The sequence below is a fragment of the Tiliqua scincoides genome, chromosome 3, assembly GCF_035046505.1.
Source record: "Tiliqua scincoides isolate rTilSci1 chromosome 3, rTilSci1.hap2, whole genome shotgun sequence".
In the NCBI taxonomy this organism is placed as follows: domain Eukaryota; kingdom Metazoa; phylum Chordata; class Lepidosauria; order Squamata; family Scincidae; genus Tiliqua; species Tiliqua scincoides.
In genome coordinates, this window is record NC_089823.1 from 65,260,019 (window position 1) to 65,280,563 (window position 20,545).

At 42.6% G+C, this 20,545-nt stretch overlaps 1 protein-coding gene across 1 annotated transcript; it reads right to left on the bottom strand.

Annotated features, from left to right (window-relative positions):
- Positions 1-5,331: 5,331 nt before the first annotated feature.
- RSPH1 (radial spoke head component 1) lies at positions 5,332-20,265 on the bottom strand. Its single transcript, XM_066622394.1, has 9 exons — positions 20,212-20,265; positions 19,494-19,607; positions 19,121-19,226; positions 15,368-15,458; positions 13,855-13,990; positions 12,618-12,683; positions 9,777-9,936; positions 8,157-8,294; positions 5,332-5,402 (listed from the first exon to the last, which is right to left on the bottom strand). The coding sequence occupies exons 1-9, from the start codon at positions 20,263-20,265 to the stop codon at positions 5,341-5,343; spliced, it is 927 nt and encodes a 308-aa protein (XP_066478491.1). The 3' UTR covers positions 5,332-5,340.
- Positions 20,266-20,545: the final 280 nt, after the last annotated feature.

The window sequence follows — 20,545 nt, forward strand, 5'->3', positions numbered from 1 at the left end:
TCTGTCTCCCCACTCTGAGCAGATGAATGACAGCACCATTAGGTGGTATGAGAAGGAAGTGACACAACATACACATCCTGTCACCACTCCCATGTGTGAGTAGCTAGCAATAGTGATCACATGTTCATTGTTTACTCCATGCACTCCTAGCTACTGGATATTGCTTTCCTGCAAGTCTGCGGTGGGTTTTGCTTGCCTGGTAAAGAAGATCTGTAAGCTGAACATTTGTTCCCCACTAGACAATTAGCTGCACTGGGCCTTGAAAGGTCAAGCACTGCATTTGGCAGAGATATTTATATCTAGGTTTCAGATTCCCCTCATAATACTTTTGTTATGTGCTTTGTAGACTGCAAAAGTAGAGAAATTTATTCTGTGGAACATTGCAGGGGGAAAAAACGGTGACTTTCAACAGATTTGCTTTCCTCTGGACCCTCACTGCTCTGTTCATATCACATCTTCCTTAAATTCCTCTGCTGGCTTCCTGTTCATTTCCAGGTCCAGCACAAGCTGGACCTTACCTGGTTCTTATCTCTGAAGCCCTACATGACTTTGCCCCTCTTTACTGCTCTTCTCTCATATCCCACTACACTCCTGCCTGAGATCTTCACTCCCCTGACTTCACTACCTTCAGCCACCCAAAGGTCTCCTGTTCCTTCAAATAGCTCCGGTTCTTCTTGTTGTGTTACGGTGCGGGTATAGTTTCCGCAGCAAGCAGCTGTCCAGCTGCACTCTCCACCTATCTCTCAAGGTCAGAGCATAGGCACTCCCGGGAACAAAGACAACACACGGCAGAAGTCCTACACCAAACGTCTCTTTACTATGTACAATATATACAGCAACAGTCCAGATAGCACACAATTCACGGATCACACTGACGTAGCCTTCGGCACAAACTCCACTCTGCATCTCCCACCCCCCAGCTTGCCCTGGCTGGAGTATATACTTGCCACAGCCAATCAGAGTGAACTAGAAAGTGCTTAGTCACTCTGATGGCACATGGGGTGACATACCTGGTGACAGTCACCTGGTATGCATCACCAGATGTTGCATCATCTCTTCCCATGATGCTGTGCACAGTCAGGCCAAGGCTTCAGGGCCTGATACTATCCAGCCTGCAAATTACCTGCAGGCCCGGGGATGATCCCTTAACAGTCCCTCATGCCTGAAAATCTCACCCTGATCACATGGGGTGGTTGTGCCCACTCTCTAATGTCTTTTAAATCCCTCCTTAAAATCCACCTTTTCCATGTAACCTTTCCATGAAGCCTTCAGTACTACCCACTAGTCCCACAAACTTACTGCAACTAAGTACTAGGCTACAATCCTATGCACACTTACCTGAGAGTAAGCCCCATTGAATACCATGGAACTTACTTCTGAGTAAATTTATATAGGATAGTACTGTAGGTATGTGACCATGAAATATCAGGGATAGAGTCAGGTGACTCAAGTCCAAGTCGCAAAAACACATTTTTTGCTAACTCGTGTACACTCGAGTCAGGCGTGTCAATGACTCTGGCACTAACTCAAGTCTGAGGCCACTAACTCAAAAATGAACCTCATGCAGGCAGACTTGAGTCTGTCTGCATCCAGGTGCATTTGCTTACCTTTTTCATGGGGCCATCATTCAGACCGGGCAAGCAGCAGGGAGGTTCCAACGAGGATGCAGGGAAGGGTTTTGGTTTTGCATCAAGCAGGAGGCAGGGGGAGGTGGGAGTGGGCTCTCTTGTCCATCTCTGAAGGAACTGATGATCATTGGACAAAGGTTTTTTCGAGTGAGGGGAGAAGGCAGGGGGGAGGGAGACAGTTCCTAGCCATCCAGGAGAAATGGCATGCTCCAGCAGGCTCATTGAATGACCAACCACTATGGGACTACTTTTGAGTAGAGCTAAAAACATTGGGTCATACAGGTAAGCTTCCCAGCTGCTGCACACGACCCTCCTCCCTCTTGCTACTTCTGTCCCTGCTCTGGAGCAGTCCATCCCATCCCACCCCTCTCACCTAGTTTACAGATGGGATGAGAATATCAGGGGAGTGTTTAAAGAGAACTCGACACACGCGCAACACACCTACCAGGAGCTCTGTTTTTTCTGCTGACTTTTTAATGGAAAAGACTTGGAATTCAAGTCTTTTAGGGTTCCCAATCGCTTTGGACAACTCAGAAAGTCCACCTATTAATAATAATAATAAATAATACAGGTATTTATATACCGCCTTTCTTGGTTGTCAAATTTCTCCTCAGACTTTATTCAAGGCGGTTTACATAGGCAGGCTATTTAAATTCCCGTAGGGATTTTTACAATTGAAAGAAGATTCTATCTTTCAAGAACCACAACATTCAGATGTTTCTTTCTGATCTGGTTTTACATTCTGGCCTCCATCCTCCCACGCTCAGAGCAGATGGAATAACTCGGCTCAGCTTGTCAGCTGCTTCAAGGTCGCACGGTGCCGGTGGCCTCAAACTGGTGACCTGCGGATGTTATCTTCAGGCAAACGGAGGCTCTACCCGCTAGACCAGACCTCCTGCCCTATTAGGACTCGTTTTCGAGTCAAGTTAAAGAGGGTGGAGACTAATGACTCAACAAGTCAAGCTGCATTGGATTTGCGCATCTCTGTGAAATATACAGTATTCTTCCCCATCTTTCCTGGCATAGTTCCCCTCCCCTTCCTCTGCTATTTTCCTTGTGTCTGTGTTAGGTAGTGAGCTCCTCAGGTCAGTGATCACCCTAGTCTTCTAAGCACTATGAACATTGATGGTATTATAAAGACTAAGAATGGTCTTTCATAATCCAGTTGATAGCTTTAAGAAAAAAAGTTGTCTCTACAGCCCTTCTTTGTCAACATAATGAATATGTGAACAAAAGAAGTTGCATGTCAGTGTATGAGACTCCAGATGGCGCCTATGCCAAATTATTGCCACATCCCAGAGCACCTTTAGCATATGATCAGGACTTATGGTTGGGTTAACAAGGGGTTACTTTAATGCAGTTTGGAATGAATACTTTACTATGTTATTTGCCCCTTCAGATAGGCTATGTTATATATAAATAACACAGGCCTACAAAATTGAGGGTCAGAAAAGTTTTCCCCAAACTTTATGGTGGTTTGAAATGAATTTGGGGTGCCGATTCCAAAAATGGCATCCGTTTTGCACTATCACGTCTAGTTTTGGAGATATAATATAGCCTCATTAGTGAATAGTTCAAGCAGCTTCCTCATGAGGAAGCCATGGTGTAGGCTTCCTCATGAGGAAGCTGCTTGAATCATTCACTAAAGAGGCTATATCTCCAAAACTAGACGTGATAGTGCAAAACAGATGCCATTTTTGGAATCAGCACCCCAAATATACCCAGGAATTAGTGTAATGTTTAAGGAAGCAAAATGTGTGTCGGCCTGTGTAATCAGCCAGGTGCTCAATATCCTGCTCCATTGGCCAGATAGTCATTGGGCAGCCTGAATAAATGCTATTCTCTATGACTCAGGTAGTGCAAGAGGAGCAACCCACTCCATTTGTTCTGAAACTGCAGGGTTTAGCAAGTTTTTCCTCCTAAGACCTTCTCTGGAGGGTGTCAAGATAAAAATGAAGTTCAATTTATTATGAAGAACTACATGAATATCATGAAAATGGGCACTATGATGGATGTGGAGGATTCCAATATGCCAAATAAACTCCAGAAGTTTAGTATGGCAAATAACATGTCATTAATAACACAGAGATTTTTTTTCCATTTTCTCATTATATCCCAAATATTCCATTTTAAAGCTTTGAATTTTGGAAGGCTACGTTAGTTGTGACAAATATCAATGGGACATATGAGTTGTGGCAAAGTGTATTTTACTGCACAGCTAATTAAGGAAACAATTTTTATTGATACTGGTAAATTTCTGGTTTGCAGTCTGTTTATGCACCAAAGTTTGCCTCAACTACACCAGTCTCTCAGGTCCAATTTGGGGGACATCTTTTCAGCCAGGAACATGGAAGGTATTTTGAGCTGCAAATGTCTCAGCTCAGATGAAAACAATATGCATATCTGAGCAAAAACATCCAAGCGATAGAAGACCCCAGTCTAGACATCATTATTATTATTTCTGAGAAAGAATTTGCTAAGATAAAATACATTGAATCACACACAGGGAGAAGAAATACTTTGTGAGGAGACAGATGGACCTACCTGAAGACAGATAGGACACTGAGCACAGAACACCCAGAAGGAGTTTGGAAAAAAGAGATGCTGATGGCTGGCTAGACACCACCAATGAACTAAACAAGAAATGATATCAAAAAAGATAGAGGTGTCTGCTCTATATAACATTTGGGCCCAAATCCTAACCAACTTTCCAGCACTGGCACAGGTGTGCCAGTGGGATGTGTGCTGCATCCTGCAGTTGGATGGCACTCACAGGGATCTCCTCAAAGTAAGGAAATGTTTGTTCCCTTACCTCAGAGCTACATTGCCCTTATGTTCGTGCTAGAAAGTGGGTTAGGATTGTGCCCTTAGTTGAACAAGTACATTTGGGAAGTCACTTTGAACAGCTTTAATTTAAATCTTTGAGAAGAGTGTGTAAAACAGATACCTTCTCAATTTTTGTTTACATTCTGGTTTAATCATATACTCAATAAAATGTCATTTTTAAAAGAAAAATGTACAGTATGTGGTTTTTTATTTCTGCATCCTGAACATGCAGCTTGCAACTACGTGTTTTGTGCTCAGCAACTAAAAGGAGTAAGGAGTTAGAAAAGGAGAACCTTCTTTGCCACAGTAGTTCTTTGTTCAGTGAAACTCTTGGGAGCTGGATTCGTGCCAATAGTAAAACTGGGGAAGAAATACCAAGGGAATGGGCTTAAGGCATCAAGGTCTCCACAGTGTCATAAAATGGTTAACATACAGAGAGGTGAATAACTGGGAGGTTTTCATCTGTTCCCCCACTACACGTGGCAATTAAAATACCAAACTTTTCTCAGTCATTAAGAAATAGTGATGAGATCAGAAATTTGAGATTTTTACGTGCCTCAAATTCTCCTTCAGGTACAAGTGGGGCATTTTATTTTATTATTTATGTATTGCATCATCAATGAGCATGGTGTTTTACATAGAATTAAAAGACAAGACAAGAATGTGTTTTATTCAAAACAGTTTAACAGATACTAGATACTTACAGTCCTAGTATAAGCCTAAAAAATACTGATGCAATCCTACCAAAGAGAAGAACTTTTGAGTCCCATTGATTAAAGTAGGAAACTTGAGCTTAAATCTTTCAACTGATATGGGACTAAAAGTGCCTGACTTTGACTAGATTGTGTTTCATTTCTTTGTATAAGATTTTTTATCATTTCTTCCTTTAGTCTGTGGGTTCAGCTTCCTTGGCTGCTTCTTCCTCCTTTTCTTCTCCAACAGCTGCCCCTATGAGGAAAAAATAAAATGGGGAAAAAAATAGCATTGGTTTATTTCTGAAGCATAAGCCTTGGAACTGGCTCTGTAAAATTATAAAATTTAAAAATAATGAGTTCCCCAGAGGTTTGAAATCTAACTCGATCATACCAAAAGAGGTAAAGGGGGGGGGGAAGATAAAAAGAAGTTTAACATTTTATAATTTCAGTAAAAACTCCTGAAGGGTTAGATTATGTTGTAAAATAAGGGATTGTAAAAACCAAATGGAGAATATGGATGATGATGATGATGATGATGATGATGATGATGATGAAGAAGAAGAGTATGAAGAGACATTGCAGATATAATTTGGAAGAGAGCTACCCAAATAAGGGGCAGTAAGGGAGAATGAGTGACAGTAACAGTTTTTAGCGTGCAGATTAAAAAAATATTCTATTTCAACCAACAGAGTAAAATACATTTACTTTTGTGCTGAAGACCAGCTTAACGTTTTGTGGTATGCTACATATATACACAATCCTACAACTAGAAGCCCTGCTGCTCACGATACCTCCAGGGACAATATAATTCTGAGTTTCCAGGTGGCCCACCTGTAGTGAAATGCTTCATTCAAGCAGAGTAATTGGGGATGGTGGTAAAGTCCATCCTTCTCCCTGTTCTCATTCTTCTAGTATTGTTCAAACCAGTGTCTGAGCACCTTCATTCTTCTCTTTTCCTGGTCAGGGAAACATCTCCAAAATGGTGGTGGTATCTTGGAGAGGTTGGTTAATGGCCCAATCCTATGGGCAATCTACATTGCTGGAACAAGTGTTCCAGCAGCTTAAACAACTTCATGGTTTTTGCAAATGTTAACACCACCAGTGAGAGTGGCCTAGCCGCCATCACAAACAGCGAGCAGGCAGGCCTACGCAATGACGACATCAGATGACTGCCACCAACAGTAAGACTGTGCAGAGGTCAGGAGGGAGGGGGGAGGGGTGGAACAGGATAGGGGTAGGAAGAACAGGAAGGCTATGTGATGGTGAAGAGGGAGGATCAGGCTCAGGAATAATAATAATAATAATAAACTTTATTTATATCCTGCCCTTCTCCCCAAAGGGACCCAGGGCGGCTCACAACATATTAAAAACAGATTAAAAACATAATTTAACCACAAATAAAAACATATTAAAAACACATTAACATATACCCATAAAAACCATAGTCAGATAAAAAGTCAGATAAAAGGAGCAAAACGTAGCAAATCAGAGGAATCAGGCCTGTAAAAATACTAAAAGATACATAAAAGATGTTTAAAAAGGCCATGCACTCAGAAGGCTTCTTTAAACAAAAATGTCTTCAGGCCTCGCCAAAAAGTCTCAAGAGAGGGAGCCATTCTCAAGTCAAGGGGAAGGGAGTTCCATAATGTTGGTGCCACTACCGAGAAGGCCCTATTTCTTGCAGCCGCCCCCCTGACCTCCTTGGGTGGCGGCACTTGTAAAAAGGCCTTCTCTGATGACCTAAGAGGACGAGCCGGATTGTATGGAAGTAGGCGATCTCTGAGATACCCTGGCCCAGAGCAGTATAGGGCTTTAAAGGTCAAAACCAGCACCTTGAATTGGGCCCGGAAACGAATGGGCAGCCAATGCAGCCCCCGGAGAAGCGGGCTGACAGAGTCAAACCACCTACTTCCAGTGACCACACGGACCGCCGCATTCTGCACTAGTTGCAGTTTCCGAACCGTCTTCAGGGACAGCTCCACATAAAGCGTGTTACAGTAATCTAACCTCGATGTCACCGTGGCATGGATCACCATGGCCAGGTCTGCACGATCCAAGTACAGCCGCAGCTGGCGCAGCAGCTGAAGCTGAGCAAAGTCCCCCCTAGCCACAGCCGCCACCTGGGAATCCAGGAGCAGCTGCGAATCCAGGTAGACCCCCAAGCTGCGGACCTGCTCCTTCAGAGGAAGCAGGTTTGGTGGCAGCAGTGCCTGTTCAAGTCCAACCCAATCCACATTCACCAATAAATGTAGACTTGTGACAGTGATACCTGAATTGACCTATGGTGGCGGTGGGAGCTCATGTCCGGAGGCAAGGAATTAATATTCCCCCCAAGGACAACTCCAGATGCCAAAAGACCCTGGCAGGATACAGCAGATGCCACAATGGCACTGCTGCATCGCCACACAGGGAGTTAGGTAGGATTGGACTGCAAGTTTCATTAGGAAAACATGCCAGTCATGCTAGGACACCAGTGACATTAGAAAAGCATCTTTGTCCAGTGACAACAAGGGGGAGAAATGGTGTCTGTGGGGAAAAGTAGAACCAGCAAGAAGAGAAGAGGTTGAAGATGAATAACTATGGGGGGCAAACATTTGCCTTTTGCTCCAAGTAGCAATGAGGCTAAATCTGCCCCTAGAAACAAGCAATTCAGAAGCAACAACAATGTCTAGGCATTTGCAGTCAGCTGCTGAGATGCAAAGTCCATTATACTCTGTTCTGACATCTTATAGCGCTGTGCAAGTGAGTGCATAAGAGAAGAAAATGACATTGAGTGAGGAAGCACAGCATAGTACCTATAGGGAATCCAACATCTAGTAGTGGCCAAAGGAGGTATTTAGCCAGCTGGTCAAAGTTTTTCAGCTGTGTAGTGTGATCCAGAGTACTCCATATTGTGTAGACTTACAGGGTAGGTGTCAACCTATGTTTCTCATATGAATAGAGGCTGACAGTAACATTTCAAGGGATCAGCGTAAACATTCAGTGGACGCTGTCTCTCTCCTCCTACCTTGATCCCCTTGGTCTTCTTGAGTCTCCTCTTCCTCTTCAGTATCTTTAGGAGTAGTTGTTGCACCTTGGGTTTCTCCTGCATCTGAAGTTGCTTCTGCACCCTCAGTAGACGTTTCACCAGGACCTTCGCCACTAACTGCAAAGAAAGAGGGGGAACATAATGAAACACTAACAGAAGCAGAACCTGCTTAATTAGGTTTCTATTAGTTAACAGCTTGTTGAGGCCAAATCCTGCTCCCAATATGAATTGCATTTGCCTTCTTCTCTATTTATATAAAACCCCTTAAAGTATGGCTACTTGTAGGCATATACATTCAATACATCTGCAAGAGGGATCTGAAGGCCTTAGGAGTGGACCTCAACAGGTGGGAAACCCTGGCCTCCGAGCGGCCCGCTTGGAGGCAGGCTGTGCAGCATGGCCTTTCCCAGTTTGAAGAGACACTTGGCCAACAGTCTGAGGCTAAGAGGCAAAGAAGGAAGGCCCACAGCCAGGGAGACAGACCAGGGACAGACTGCACTTGCTCCCAGTGTGGAAGGGATTGTCACTCCCGAATTGGCCTTTTCAGCCACACTAGACGCTGTGCCAGAACCACCATCCAGAGCATGATACCATAGTCTTTTGAGACTGAAGGTTGCCAACAAACACTTGTAGGCACAATTTTCTTTTTATTTCTATAGTGATTGTAATTGTAGTGATATCAGAAAAAAAGCAAAAACATATAATATTTCCAAAGGCCTTGTAGTACCAGCAGAATTAGAAATCCTAATTTTTATAATTTCAGTAAATTATATTTTTTATAATTCTGATTCTGCATTGGTTTTTCAAAGACTTTTTGATGGGAGAATTTATTACTAATTATATATATTATAATATTTATAAACTGATTTTCAACAAAAAGGAGTTCACTAAGCTGTTTTTATAGCAAAATGTATTTAAAAACTGTCTCCTGTCCCCAAAAGGCTCATAGTCTAAAAAACAATGCAGAGGAGACACCAAGAATAGCTGCTGGAAAAACTCCACACTGGGGTGACGAGGGACAGTTGCTCTTCCCTGTTGACAATATAGTACATTAGACTACCACGGAACGGAGCGATGTTATTTTTTAAAGTCCCTTTATAGCTAACAGGCTTTTATTCTGGATATTTGTCAGTACTTGGGAATGCCCATATTCTACTTGGATAGAATAAGGACATTTATGCATTATGGACAGAACAAGGGCATTTATGACACACAACAAGATAGGCGATCTTATTGTGTGCCATAAAACTCCACTGACATATCTCCAAAGATGTCACATAGGACATCTTGTTGTATCCTTGCCTGAAAGAAAATTCCAACCACCTGGGAGAGCCAAACCATGTCTGAATTTCTCCCATCCATAAATATTTGTATGCACAGCTTTCCACAAGAGGTGATGGGCATATCCCCATGCTGTTGGGCCCAGAGGAAAATCCTACAGATTGTAATGTTACAAAAATTATATTTAAAAATTGTAACATGCAGGATGCCTCTGGCAACAGATTGCAAATGCTTCATCTGCCAAATACATGAGGGCTAACTGAAGCAAACGCTGGTTGCATCACAACAGAGGCCTGCTGTGCTGGCAGAGTACTGAACCTGCTCCTTCTTCAGTTGCGGGAACTTCTCCAGTTGTGGTTACTTCGAGAGGAGGTGGCTCTTCAGGCGCCCAGAGTGTTAGGGTAGTAATTTTCGTTGCTTTCCATTTTGGTATCACAGGTGTCAAGGCTTCTTCCTCCTCCTCTTCCTCAGCTTTTTCCTAAAGATCAAATGAATATTCAATATACTAAACCGAATGTAAAAGGAAATAGCCAAGCCTGTGTTCAGGATCAGCTTGTTCCGTCAGCATAAACTTAATACGCACCCATCATATCCCATGCCTTTTTGGAACTCTTGACAATACACATACAAAGAGTTCTACTTCTAAAAGGCAAAGTTAATAAAGATCAACTAATAATCGAAAGGGAATCCCCCCCCCCAAATTCCTTTCTAGTTTATCACACATGCAAGCAAATCATGCAGAAACACTCATTTCCAAGCCAGATGGCACCTCTGTTATACTAGGCTCCCTTAAGACAAAGGCCTCAATGACTGGTTGCTTTCCATAGCTCTGAATGGACAGCAGTCCTTTGCTGCCTCTTCTCTTGTCCTTGGTTTGCATAAGCTAGGCAAGTTGTGAAAAGAAATCAAAGTGAGATTTGAATTTCACTATTCAAAAGTTAAGTGATTCACAGACAGAGAAGAGAAGTTGTTGGAAGGAATTGAACTTGCATTCATTGCATTAGCCGAAGCTTGCAGAACACAGTTTAAAAAACAAACTGATGTAATCCTGATAATTGTACATAAACTTGGTAATATGATGTATGAACAGTTATATATCAGTTTATAACAAATCTTGAAATTAGCAAGTTTGGCAGATTTGAGAATTCAAAGTTTACAACTTTTGAAAAATGAATTAGAAATTCGATTTGAATTGTGAATCTTAAAAGCCCTCTTTAATTGCTAGCTGTACAAGAGTGGTATTCTTTTTCTTATAAGCAAAACATTATGCTTAAAAGAATAATGTATGTAACTTAAGATACTAGCAATAACAAGCTAAGAACACACAGACAACAATAAGCAGATTGTCATCTCACCGGCTGAGCATACACAACATTTAGTGAATGAAGGGCTGCGTAGGAGATCGATCCTGTACTGCAATTCTGTATAACCCACAATCCATATTGAAATGAATGAGAGTAATGGATGAGATTATGCGCTTAAACAACAGTTGACTTACAGCAGAGTCATACAAAATAAGTATTTCCTAAGAGTATTTCCTATTAAAAAAATCAGAGATCTGATATTGCATAATATTTTGAACTCACAACTTCATGTTTCAAGTGACCCTGAGAATGCCTTCACTCCAAATTATAACTTTTCCTGGAGAAGAGCAGGACTACAGAATTATGTTGACTCCTGTCAATTTAGTTCTGGAGAAGTGATGTGAATAACTAGTCCCAGAGTGCAGGACATGAGCCAGTCAACAGAAAGTAAAAAGTTTAAGCATAAAAATCAGTGGGACTCTAAAGTGCTTTATTGTGGTTGGATTCTGTTGTTTCTGTACATGTTTTCATGTACAGTTCATGTGATCATGTGAAAAAAGTAATTTTATGAACACACAATGCAACATCATACAGGCATGAAGCAATACCGATATTCAAAATGGTATGGTGGGAAAGATGGAAGTTCAGCTTCCTTCACCAAACTGCAAACATTATCTTCCTTGTAGAGACAAAGCATCAGACTTTGTGCACACGGATTTGGTGCTCTATTTTTAAAGACTGCACAGAAATGGAAGATTTTACTACTTCAAAACAGGCCAAACCTTTGAACAACAGTTTTGCAAGAACTTCACAGCAGTGCTCTCATATAACAGATATTTTTGAAGGGATGGACAGACATGGCACACTGGTACAGATCAAAACATTCTAGCACAGATTTTACTATAAGCTTCTTTCACCACCACTGGAGAGGGGACTTCTATGGATCTGGTCAAAGGAGGATGGCAGTTAGTACAGTATTGCTTAAGGCAAGGGTGTCCAAAGTTTTTGGCAGGAGGGCCACATCATTTCTCTGACACTGTGTTTACATTTAAAATTTGAATAAATTTACATAAGTTTACACAAATGAATACATTACAGATGAACTTATATTAATGAATGCAGGTCTTGCAATAGCTCAAGGCCTATAAAAGGCCTTGCACAAAGCAAGGCTGGCCCTTCCTTTGCTGCTGCTACTGCATCACAGAGGTGAAACAATAAGCAGTGGAGGAAGCCCTCATCCCACAGCTCACATGAGAGGTCAAACAGTCGCCCTCATGCTGAGAGCAGTTGCATCGGGCCAGTGGGGGCTCCAACAAATCTCCAGAGGGCCAGAGACTGGGGGCTCCCTGAGGGCCGCATTGAGAGGCCTTGAGGGCCGCAAGTGGCCCCAGGGTTGGGGTTTGGGCATCCCTGGTTTAAGGCAATGAGAGTAAGTCTGGTTAAGTAGATGGACAATGTTATAAATGTCTCCTTATGTGTTGTTATTTTTCGCAAAGATCAGCACAGATTCGGGAAAATACAGAGTCTTGATAAAGAAACACATGAAAAAAACCTGGAGAATCCAGGACACCATCACTTCAGTACCCATGAAAGGTTGATGAATTCTGTGCAAATACTGGATTAGCACTGTTAGCAATGAGTATTGTTACTTTTTCAGTGTAAAGGAATGCACATACTTCTTAACCAGAAGTATTTTTTTTTTTCCAATCACCTTTTAGCTGCAGGACATAAAATTAATCCAGTGAACTAATGTAATTTATTTCTACTACAATTCCTGGATAATATAATTATACTATATCCAGTATAATTCCTGGATTTTTTTAGTTATTAGAATCGTTTGCACAATATCATTTACCTCGTGAATGTATTCACCATGTTGTTCACATCCAATATCAAATATATACTTTCCAGTACCCAGTGGCTATAGAAAAGAAACAAACATCAGCAATAATCTAACATCAAATCCTACAGATGTAAAACACATTAACACCACTTTTTATTGTACTGCTGTGTGTTTTTATAACTGCTGTAACATATATACCACATTTATACATAGTGTACAAAAATGAAAAGGGCTCAGTGAAAAGCAGACAGCTTGGTTCACTTCATACGCAACATGAAACAGTCCAATCCAGCCTAGGGCTGTGATGCCATTCACAACAGTGGAACACTGTTCTGCTGTCGCAAATGGCTATAGTGGCCAGTGCAGAGCAACACTGGAAGCCATTTTGGGGGCACCACCACAAATGGTGACAATGCTAGAGGCTGACTGCCACTGCTAGGTAAGCTACAGTGGGGGAGGGGTGGGCAGAATGGGACGAGGAGGGGTGGAACAGGGAAGTTTCTTGATGGGGAGGGGGCAGGCAGGAGGTAGAATGGGGCTGGATTCCAGCAGTACCTGCATACGCTGGATTCTAACCCCATTCCCTTATACTCTTCAGACTTGTACCAGCAAAATGGATCCAAGGAGACTTATTGGGGCGGTGGAGGCTTGCTCCATGGTAAGAGAATAAAACTTTCCTTACCTCAAAGAAGCTTCTTGACTGCCCTCTGTAGTATAAAATGCCAACTCCATTGGCATGCATGCATCAGCGGGGGGGGGGGGTGTGGGATTTAGTTAGGATTGGGCTGTTAATTTCATGCTATAAGGAATGAGTCTCTGAAAATTGTAGTTTTGCATGTCCCACTCTCCATTTTTCTCATAAGTAAGAGGAAAACAACTAAAACTTCCACCTTCATTTTGAATTGAACCTCAGGTTTATATTGCAGTCATATAAGCTCAAGAAACCATGGTTTGTTCTAAGCATAGTTTGATGTTCTGGTTTGTTAAATTACTAGCTGTAGGTTAAAAAAAAATACAGTTCCCTGTATCACAGTTGTACACATAGTGAGATTGTGTTTTGTTCTAAAGTGAATGTGGAAGTTTCATTTCCTTTTTTCACATATGAGGTGGGGCAGACCACAAACCTACAGTTCACAGGGGCTTGCACTCTTAACAATAGACACAGTATAGCATTACACCTGAACTGGGTCAATGAGTGATATCTGTCACAATTATCTAAGATCAATAGTATAATTTCTTACATACATACACTTTTATTCACAAACTTCCCCTGGAATCTATGGTTTAGATGTATAAGTTCAGCAGCTCCATCTTGTTGTCCATTTGCCCAGGTGCCAACATATTTGGAGCCAGTTAATGCATAGACATATGTACCTTGCCCATGCCTGTCAAGAAAGAGACAGAGAATAGTTACAATAACATTTTAAACTGAGCAAACGGAAAAACTAACCTTGATTCTGTGCACCAAAACTATATTTCTCAAGTGATCATGGGATAGCCTGATTTTAAACAAGATGACTTAAAAAACCAATTTCATTAACAAAGAGAAAAGTCCACTTTAGATCACAGGCAGGCCAATCCTAAGTTGCATTGGCACAGCCAGGCCACATGGCCTTCGCTGCATCCAATACATCTCAGGAGGCAGCTGTGCAACAGCGGAAGACTTTGCTGATCCTGCCCCTTTCCCAGGCCTAATCCTCCACCATTCTTCCCTCCCCAACCAGAAACACCCCATCCCACCTCCAAAACGCCCTCCCGTCACCTTCTCCCACCCCCCGTGCTGCCTGGCATAACATTACCTGTGCCGGCCAGCTCTGGAATGGGATGTGGCGCTGCCGGACCACCTCAAGCCTTCGGGCTGGCCCGGCCAACTCATAAGGAGTCACACACGTGCTTTACAACACTCTGAGCCAGCATGTGGATGGCTGCGCTAGCTCAAGAAAAGTTTTGGATTGCACTCTGATTTAAATAATGCTTCTAATTTCAAAATTCCTGTTTTCCTCTTTATTATTAACAGTATTTATTAACAGTATTTATATACCGCTTTTCAACTAAAAGTTCACAAAGCGGTTTACAGAGAAAAATCAAATAATTAAATGGCTCCCTGTCCCAAAAGGGCTCACAATCTAAAAAGATGCAAAGGAATACCAGCAGACAGCCACTAGAACAGACAGTGCTGGGGTGAGGTGGGCCAGTTCCTCCCCCCCTGCTAAAAAAAGGAGCAACCACTTGAAAAAGTGCCTCTTACCCAATTAGCAGGGGTTAATTCTTGGATTTGCTTTTCACAGGACATGAAAATATGAACCAGGGCACCCTTGGTTATGTTCATTGGTTGTGTTGAATGCTCCTTTTGTTTTATATTGTGCTTTGAACATTTGGTTATGATTATTTTATTCTGGATCTTATGAACAGATCTGAATTCATCCTGAAATTAAAAAAATAAGACTTAGGCCCAAATCCTAACCAACTTTTCAGCACTGGCATAGCTGTGCCACAGGGACGTGTGCTGCATCCTGCAGTTGGGGGACGATCACGGAGGCCTCCTCAAAGTAAGGGAATGTTTGTTCCCTTACCTCAGAGATGCATTGCCCTTATGTTGGTGCTGGAAAGTGGGTTAGGACTGTGCCCTTAATGATTTATCTGGACTCAAGAAATAGTTGGTTTTACTACTTTATATTTGATCTTTTGATTGCTATAAGTTACTACTTTTATCTTTAGAATAAACGAACAATAAAGAAACCTGAAACTTAAATGGAACAAACCTGTAGTTATTAAACCAGTCTCCAGTGTATGTGTCTCCATTTACGTAATAGTAAACTCCATGGCCGTGCCTTTGGTCCTCCACCCACTCTCCTGCAATTAACGTCAGGGAAATACACAGACACATTTACGAATAAGCCACAGTAGTCACTGTTTGGCTTCATTCTATGTCTGTCTAATTGAGTGAGAAAGAATGCACTTACTATTTACACAATGGAAAAACAAATTTTACTGATCTGGACTGAGAAATCTTGTGCAAACTAAACTGAAAGACTCTTATGATAAGGAAGTAAAAGTGAGTAATTGATCACATAAACACAAATTTAATGTGCGAACATCTGTCTCCTAAACCCTGCAGTATACACCAGACTAGACATAAATCCAAAGAATCCAATGTACAGTTTATGTACTAGAAGTCATCTTCTACTGTAGGTCTGCACAACTTGTGACAAACCAAATGCAGCCCTCTAGCATGTGATCCCCTCCCCGCCACATAACCCATCAGGAGCTTCACAAGTCTCTTCTTTTTTCTGCCCACATGTCCACAACTGCAAAATTAAGAGTTAAGCCTAGCAAGTGACAAGACAGGAATTTCATTTGGTGGGTCATAAGTTGTTCAGGAAGCTCTGTTCCTTCATCAAAGAAAAACCTAATGTTAGTGCTGATCTATAACAGACTAGGTGCAGTGATAAACAGAGCATTCTGTTCCTGGAATGCTACCGATTCGAATCAAGAGACTGACTGAAATAAGCAGCTTCAAGTACTCTCAGAACGAAACTAATCAAAGCACCCAAATTAATGTCAGCAGCAGCTACAATTGCTTCTAGAAAGAAAGACTCACCCTCCCTCCATTCACAAAAATGTACAATATTACAGATATTCATCTTTGTAGCAGGACACAGAATAGTTTGTACCAACCTGGGTACAAGAGTGAAGCCAGGGAGGAGAGGAAGAGACACCTATATAGTATATGGCCGATGGGCCAGGGGGCCATGGTAATCACGTCCAGCCAATTATACTCCTCATTTTTTAGAAAGTTGTCTGGATTGGGTCAATTTTCCACATCAAACAGGCATTGGTATTGGCCTGCGGAGAATCATCAGACACATTTGTGTGTGCTTCCAGCCTTGCCCCACCATCTTGGGCTCCATCTCAGGGACTCCAACTGAACCTTTACAACCCTGACAATGATGAGAGACCAATGATGAGAGGTCACGGGAAGGCTATTTGAGAATTGCTCTGGGGCAAACCCAGGGAAGGAGCCAAAGTCCATAAAGTTCATGGAGTATATGGTGAAGAAGGTCTCCTTGAATCGAACCCAATTTTTCCCACAGGCTCAATGATTCCATATCCACTAATTAGGTATCCACTAGCTTTTCCAGGAACCTAACCCAAGCGGATAAGGAAAACTGACTGTATAAGGCAATTTCATGTGTTCATTATGAAAGGTTATTTCCAAAAATTAGGCCTATAGATAGCACGTGCATAACTGGTCTGTAAATTCTCAGTACTCTGCCATTTTTATTCCACACGACAGCCATGCACATTGTAGCCAAGTTGCATCAAATCAACAGTACTTGTGGCTGGCACTGCAGGGCAGCTTCTTGGTTTTACTAATCTGGTTTTGGCACTAGCACGATTACCACAGTTTGCAACTCTGCACTTCATTCAGTCATTGTACTCTTGGAGTTTGAGCCCAAAGGTAAATCTTTGTGGGGACAGGGAGAACGGCAGCGACATGATCCCTGTGGCTCTGCAGGGGAAGAGGGGGCTTTATTTAACGCAATTTAACTGCTGTGGGGCCCAGGGGGTGCAAGAGGGCCCGTGGAGCCCTCTGCAAGGCTTCCTGCAGTTTGTAGAAGGAAAGAAAAAGCAATTGCAACCCTCTTCTGGTTTCACAATCACAACCCAGAAGTGGGTTGTGAGCTTTCTTTTAACTTTCTACAAGCCATGGGGAGCCCTGCAGAGGGCTCAGAGGGGCTCCCCGCACCCCCCTGACCCAGGTAGCAAGTAAATTATGTTTTTAAAAGTCATCTCTTCCCCTGCAGCTGTGCAATCCTGAGGATTGCATCACTGTCTTCCCCCTTCCCCCACTCCTTAAAGGGAAAGGGGCACTGGTTCTCCACCTGGTGGATGGCAACCCACCAATTTGAGAACCACTGCTCCAGCCTATATACTTCATTGCTGGAACAGTGGTTCATATGATGCAGCCTCTGGGGAAATTCTCTGTTTTCTGCTGGGTTTTCTAAAAAGAAGAGGCAGAACGGATCATACTAATTTCCCTCACATTTTTATTTGCTCTGTCATGATAAAACGTTATAAATAGATAACCGTTATCCGCTAGGGTTAGATAATAGATATAAAAAGTATTCTAATTATGTCAGCATCCCTAACAGGTGCCTGTCCAGTCTGTGTCTGAAAATGTTCTGCATGAGGCAGACTGTTCCAGTGCTGGGCAGCTCACACAGTTAGGAAATTCTTCCTCATGTCTAAATATACTTCCCTGTATTTTTAACCCATGGGTTCTAATCCTGCCCTCAGGAACCATAGACAGCAGACCCTTCTTCTGTGTGACAGGCCTTCAAATACTTGATGATGTATCATATCTCCCTTAAGCCTTCTCATCTCCACACCAGCTTCCTTTAACATACTGGCTCCCTGTAACCATTCCCAATAGGGACTGGAAACCAAGTCCTTCACCATTCTTTTTGCCCTCCTTAGAACCTTCTCCACCTTATCAACGTCCTCCTAAAAATATGGTGCCCAAAACTGTATGAGGTATTCTAAGGGAGGCTGACTGCAGAATACAGTGTAACTATAGATATGCATATGTAACTATGCATAGAGTTCAGATAATGAGAAGTATTATCTGAACTCTATGCATCTGCTAATGCAACCCAGCATTGCATTTGCTATTTTTGCAGCTACATCACACTGCTGGCTCATGTTTTTCTTGTGTTTCCCAATATAAAAAACAAATAAAAACCAATAAAGTATGAGGTTGGGGACCCATTGTTGATCCTCACCCTTCCTGGAACTCAATCCACCCACCCTCACCCCTGTCATTGCCTACCCCTGCACTGGTCATGCAGACAGCTAGTCCTGTCTACTGTGTTTGGTTTATAGTATGGCCAGGCCTGCTGGCTCGGCTTCCCCAGGTGGCCAGGAGCCCAGTGAACATTGGGCCATGTGGTGGGCAGGGAAAGGCTTGGAAAGCCCAGCCAAAGATGAAGGAGCCCAAGTACTGGCGATGGCACCTGCAGCTTTGTCCTGTGCACGTTTGCTCCATAAGCCCATTGGACTGTGGCACATCTACTAACTCTACTCTTGACTACCATATTACTACTCTAAACCATGACCCACAAATGAGGCTTCTCAACCCCATTGGGGTCCCAACCCCAAGGTTGAATAACACTGGTTTAGATAAAGGCAAATGTAAATGATAAAGCACTCATCCTCTCTCCTTGTTACTACTCACATTATTCATTATTCTTTTAGGTTTTACATTTCTGCTCCATAATCATACCAGCTGTCCATGAGGTGATAAAATTTCCATGAAAAATTATGCAGTGCAATCATATGCGTGTTCACTCAGATATAAGTTCCACTTTCATATAGAAATCTTTTGCCTTCTTGAATCAAATTTATAACTCTGAGCCCACTGTTCCTAACCCCTCATTCAATAGTTTATACACACAAGCTGCACTAGCTATCAGAAGCTTGCCAATTCAAACTGAACAAAGAGAACATTTTACCTTCATATTTGGATCCATCTGGATAAATAAATGTGCCGTTGCCATGTTTTTTATTGTCTGCGTATTCTCCAATGTAGCGAGCACCATTTTTAAACTTGTATATTCCCTGAAAAATATACATCGTAAAATTCTTGTTAATTCTCTTGTTTCATTTACTACTGTGCCTATATTAGCCAAACTGATGATAAACATCAGGGCTGGCCAACTTTTCAACTTAAAGGAACAATTGTGTACAGAAGGGAATTTCAAAAGGTGCAGTGTATCATCTATGAGAGGATACACCAGTAAAAGGTCCTGGAGCCCTAAAGTTGAAAATTTGGCCATCCTGATATACATAAATGATCATACTCTTTAAAAATAAAGTATTCCTTACCTGACCATTTCTTTTACCATTTGCATATTGTCCTTCATAAGTGTCATTATTGGGTAATCTGGCCTTCCCTTGTCCATGACGTTCACCAGCTTCATTGCGTTCACCTTCATATTCCTATTTAAATACGATCATACAGCTATTCCGTCAAAACAGATGTTACACGAGCCTAATCATAATCATACATTAAAATGCTTATAAAGTAAATATTGCTTTAGAATAATATTTGATTATAAAACCAATGTGAACACAGAAGACTGACTAATGATATATTCAAAATATCTCTTTGCGTGCATCAATAACACAATCCTATACCAGTCTACTGGATCCGTCTGTAAAGCTGGATAGCGTTGTGCTATCAGTCTCATTTGTATATGTGCGTACTTACCGGGGAACTGAGGCAGCAATCCTATCCATACTTTCCTGGGAGCAGACCCCATTGAACACAATGGGGCTTACTTCTGAGTAGACATGCACAGGCTTGGGCTGTTCATCCCAGGTAACTGCAGACAGGAATGAGGCTACAATTCTATTCATACTTTCCTGGGAGTAAGCCCCATGAACTCTAATGGGACTTACTTCTGAGCAGACATGCATAGGATCTCTCAGCAAAAGTCCCTTCTCTCCTCCTTAGGCATCCACTCTCTGCCTCATATTCCCCCAGTCTCTCCCACACGTGCCTCGTGTGTCTCCCCTCCACCCACACCCCTCCTGCACTGACCCCCAAATCATTTTCCGCCTCTTCTTCGATCTCTTCTGATCCAAGATCCGACATGCTTCAGCCTGAGCTCAGGGGACGTCACCATGGAAACCGCGTCCTCGTCAGACCCGCCCTCTGCCACGGTGTTTTCCTCTGAGTGGCAGGCGGGGCTTCCGCAACGTGGTCGCTATGGCAACCGGGTTGAGTGCTCTTGTGCTCAAGGACCTGCTCCGTCCTCCCCGTCCCATCGCTGGTTTCCGGGCAGCTGATGCTTCTGCAGCTGGAGTCCTGGGACTGGCAGGAGGAGCACCTTGGAGGGGCCCCTTTTCTGTGCGCGCGCTCTCATAGGATTGCA